This window comes from Triticum aestivum, chromosome 5D (genome assembly GCF_018294505.1).
Source record: "Triticum aestivum cultivar Chinese Spring chromosome 5D, IWGSC CS RefSeq v2.1, whole genome shotgun sequence".
NCBI lineage: Eukaryota > Viridiplantae > Streptophyta > Magnoliopsida > Poales > Poaceae > Triticum > Triticum aestivum.
This window is the reverse complement of record NC_057808.1, coordinates 308,828,529-308,831,563: the sequence shown is the minus strand read 5'-3', so window position 1 is coordinate 308,831,563 and position 3,035 is coordinate 308,828,529. Positions and strand designations below refer to the sequence as shown.

The window sequence follows — 3,035 nt, the reverse complement described above, 5'->3', positions numbered from 1 at the left end:
ACCGCGTCCGGCGCGCCTATAAATTGCAGCGCCCTCTGCCGCTCTCTCTCGCTCCCTCTAGCGCTTTCTCTCCTCGCCGCCGACACGACACCACCGCGCCACCATGCTGCCTCGCTGCCGGGGAGGTTCGGGCTACCGCGGCGTCCGCGTGCGTCCGTCCGGCACCTACTCCGCCTCGATCCGGTTGGGCGGCGGCGTGCGCCTCGGCCTCGGAACCTTCGACACCGCCCAGGACGGCGCCCGCGCGTACGACGTTGCGGCGTGGCGCCTCCGGCGGTCCCGTTGGGACATGAACTTCACCGACGTGGCTACGCCGGAACGGGCACATGAGTTGGCTCCTTTCCCGCGGCTTATCACCGACGAGGATCGGCGCAAAAACCGGAGGCGGGAGCGCCGTCTCAGCCTGGCCGAGATGGATGAGGAAGCCATGGCACTGTGGAGGCAACGCTTCCCGCAAGATATCATCAACGAGGAACAGTTCTTCGCCGAGAGGAGGGCGGAGAGGGAGGAGAGGAGGAAGGAGCGAGCGCCTATCGCGAGGACAAGCGAACGCGGAAGGCGGTCGCTAAATACAACATCGCGCTAGGATATGCGTCGTCCAGAGACTCCCGCGACGAGCGGTTCCTTGACGCCTACGCTCCAACGTCTGAGGAGGACATCACCGAGGCAGAGTCCGAGTCGGAGAATGACAAGTAGTAGTAGTTTTTCAGTTTTTTTCTTTTTTGTATCGTAGAACTATGTATTGTAGAAGAAGACTATGAACTATGTACGCATTTTGTATCGTACAAGCAGGCAATGTGCCGAACTATCATTGCTCTTCAAAAAATGAAATATAGCGTGTCTACTGGAGCGGCTCGGGAGCGCTTTATTTTACGGCGGCCGCTGAAGCCAGCGCACCGCCGCGCGTAAAACCTGGCTCACCCGGCACTGTATTCTGACTTTTGCTGTCGAAGATGCTCTCAGAAAGATAAAACACTACTAGTAGTAAGTCAAACGACGCTCACTGTGGCAGCAGCTCCCTCTCCTCCTCCCCTTCATCCTCGTTGTCGGACCCCTCGCCGCCGGGACGGGCTCCACCTCCATCTCGCGCCGTCTCAGCCCGCGCCAGGTCTCTGTCTCTGGGATAGGTGCAGTACAGAAACGAGTAGACGAGGCAGCACAGCGCCATGGGGATGGCGATCGCGGTGTACAGGGCCCTGGCGAGGGAGATCGCGTTGTGCCGGTCCGTCTCGACGGAGGCCGCGTGCTCTGCGCCGCTCGCAGCAGAGCGCACCAGCTTGTAGCCGTAGAGGTGCTCGGCGAGCATGCCGACCACCGGGGGAGCGAACGAGGCGAGCACGGCCTCGAACGTCCGGTCCAGCGCGTACACGCTCGTCCTCGACCGCGGCGGCACGATCTCGGCCAGTATCGGGCTGTTGGTGGCCGAGGTGTTCCAGGAGGCCATGAACCCCATGACGAACAGCGCGGCGCCGTGGTGGGCGAAAGTCGCCGGCTCGTTCGGGAGCGCGAGCAGCAGGACGCAGGCGAGGGGGATCGCCGAGCCGGCGCTGACCTGCGCGAGGATGATGCGGCCTGAGTTCTTGAGCCTCCCGGCGAGGACGTCCCCCATCTTGCCGCCGAAGAGGCCGCCCAGCGACGTGGCGACCTTGAACAGAGTCATCAGCGCCGCCGTCTCGCCGTGGGAGAAGCCGACTAGCTCGAGCCACATAGCCGTGAAGGACAGCGCGGACCAGGGGAACGAACCCGTGAGTCCCTGCGCGACGATGACCTGAAACGACGGGATCCGTAGCACGGCCTTCGCCTCCCTCGCGAAGTCCTGCAGCTCCTGCCGCACCGGCTTGGCGGCCCGGACCGGGGCCTTGCTGGCGGCCGCGAACGCGCGGATGGACAAGCCGACCGCCGCCCCCACGGCGGCCAGCAGGAGGAAGGCGAGCCGCCAACCCGGAACACCAAAGAAGGAGGTGGGCGCCATGAGTAGGCCAAGGGTGGTGCCGCCCACGGTGCCGGCCTTGCTGGCCACCATGAGCCACCCGAAGGCCATGCCCCTGTTCGTGCCATCGACGGAGTCCGCGACGAAGGCGAAGATCGCCGGGATCTGCAACGCCAGCCCGACGCCGTTCAACGCCGCCGTCACGGCCATCTGCAATATCCCATCATTCAGTTTCAGGGGATCAGAGCTCTGGAACGGGGCACTGACGCACGGCCGTGAGTGAGCATGAATGGAAACGTGCAAGGGCAAGTATCACCAGCCTGCGCAAAGGTGGTGGAGAGGCCTATGAGCAAGGTGGCAGCGGCCCAGAGGAACGCGCCGAGGGCGATGACGGTGAGGCGGTCGTGCCGGGCGGCCAGGTATGCGGCGAGGGGGTAGCACGCGGCCTGCACGACGGAGCGGGAGAGCGCGATGGAGCCGAGCGCGGTGGGCGAGGTCTGCAGCGCGGCGCCGATCTCCCTGTACACCGCAGGGAGCAGCGCCGCGTCGGCGCGCTCCATGGCCAGGGCCGCGTACGCGAGGAGCAGCGTCGCTGCCGCCGTGCGCTTGCGGCCTCGCTGCCTCTTGCTCTGCTCCGGCATCGCGCGCGTGCGTCGTCGCCACTCGCAGGTAGTACGTGCTTGCTCTCGATGCCTCGACCCGGATTAAGAATGCCTGTGCATCACGTGCATGTGCTCGTGTCCCGATGACGTACAAACAATCCAGCAGGCCAGTAGGGGAACGAGTCGTTCAAGAGCAGCAAAGGTTTTGCAAACGAAGCTGCTATTTTATACTCCACCAAATCTATAGTACTCCTAAACAATATCGCAACTTGAGATTGGAATCTGGAATCCAAAACTTTGTGTAGCAAGAAGGCAATAAATTTTGATGTTTTCGACTATACAGTATACACACTCGACAAAAAAATGCATTGGTGCATACGCCCCACCTCCTCCCCCTTCGGTTTGTTGTTCGTGAGTTGCCTGAAAAGGACATTGGTTTTGCTAATTGGAAGGCATCGAGACGATGCTGCGAGCGGCAACGAGCTGCGGCGTCTTAGTTGGGA

General features: G+C 62.6%; 1 protein-coding gene across 1 annotated transcript; it reads right to left on the bottom strand.

The window, feature by feature from the left end:
* Positions 1 to 798: 798 nt before the first annotated feature.
* LOC123124744 (uncharacterized) lies at positions 799 to 2,790 on the bottom strand. Its single transcript, XM_044545308.1, has 2 exons — positions 2,251 to 2,790; positions 799 to 2,140 (listed from the first exon to the last, which is right to left on the bottom strand). Exons 1-2 carry the CDS (start codon positions 2,569 to 2,571, stop codon positions 1,001 to 1,003), a joined length of 1,461 nt encoding a protein of 486 aa, XP_044401243.1. The 5' UTR covers positions 2,572 to 2,790; the 3' UTR covers positions 799 to 1,000.
* Between the last annotated feature and the right edge of the window lie 245 nt (positions 2,791 to 3,035).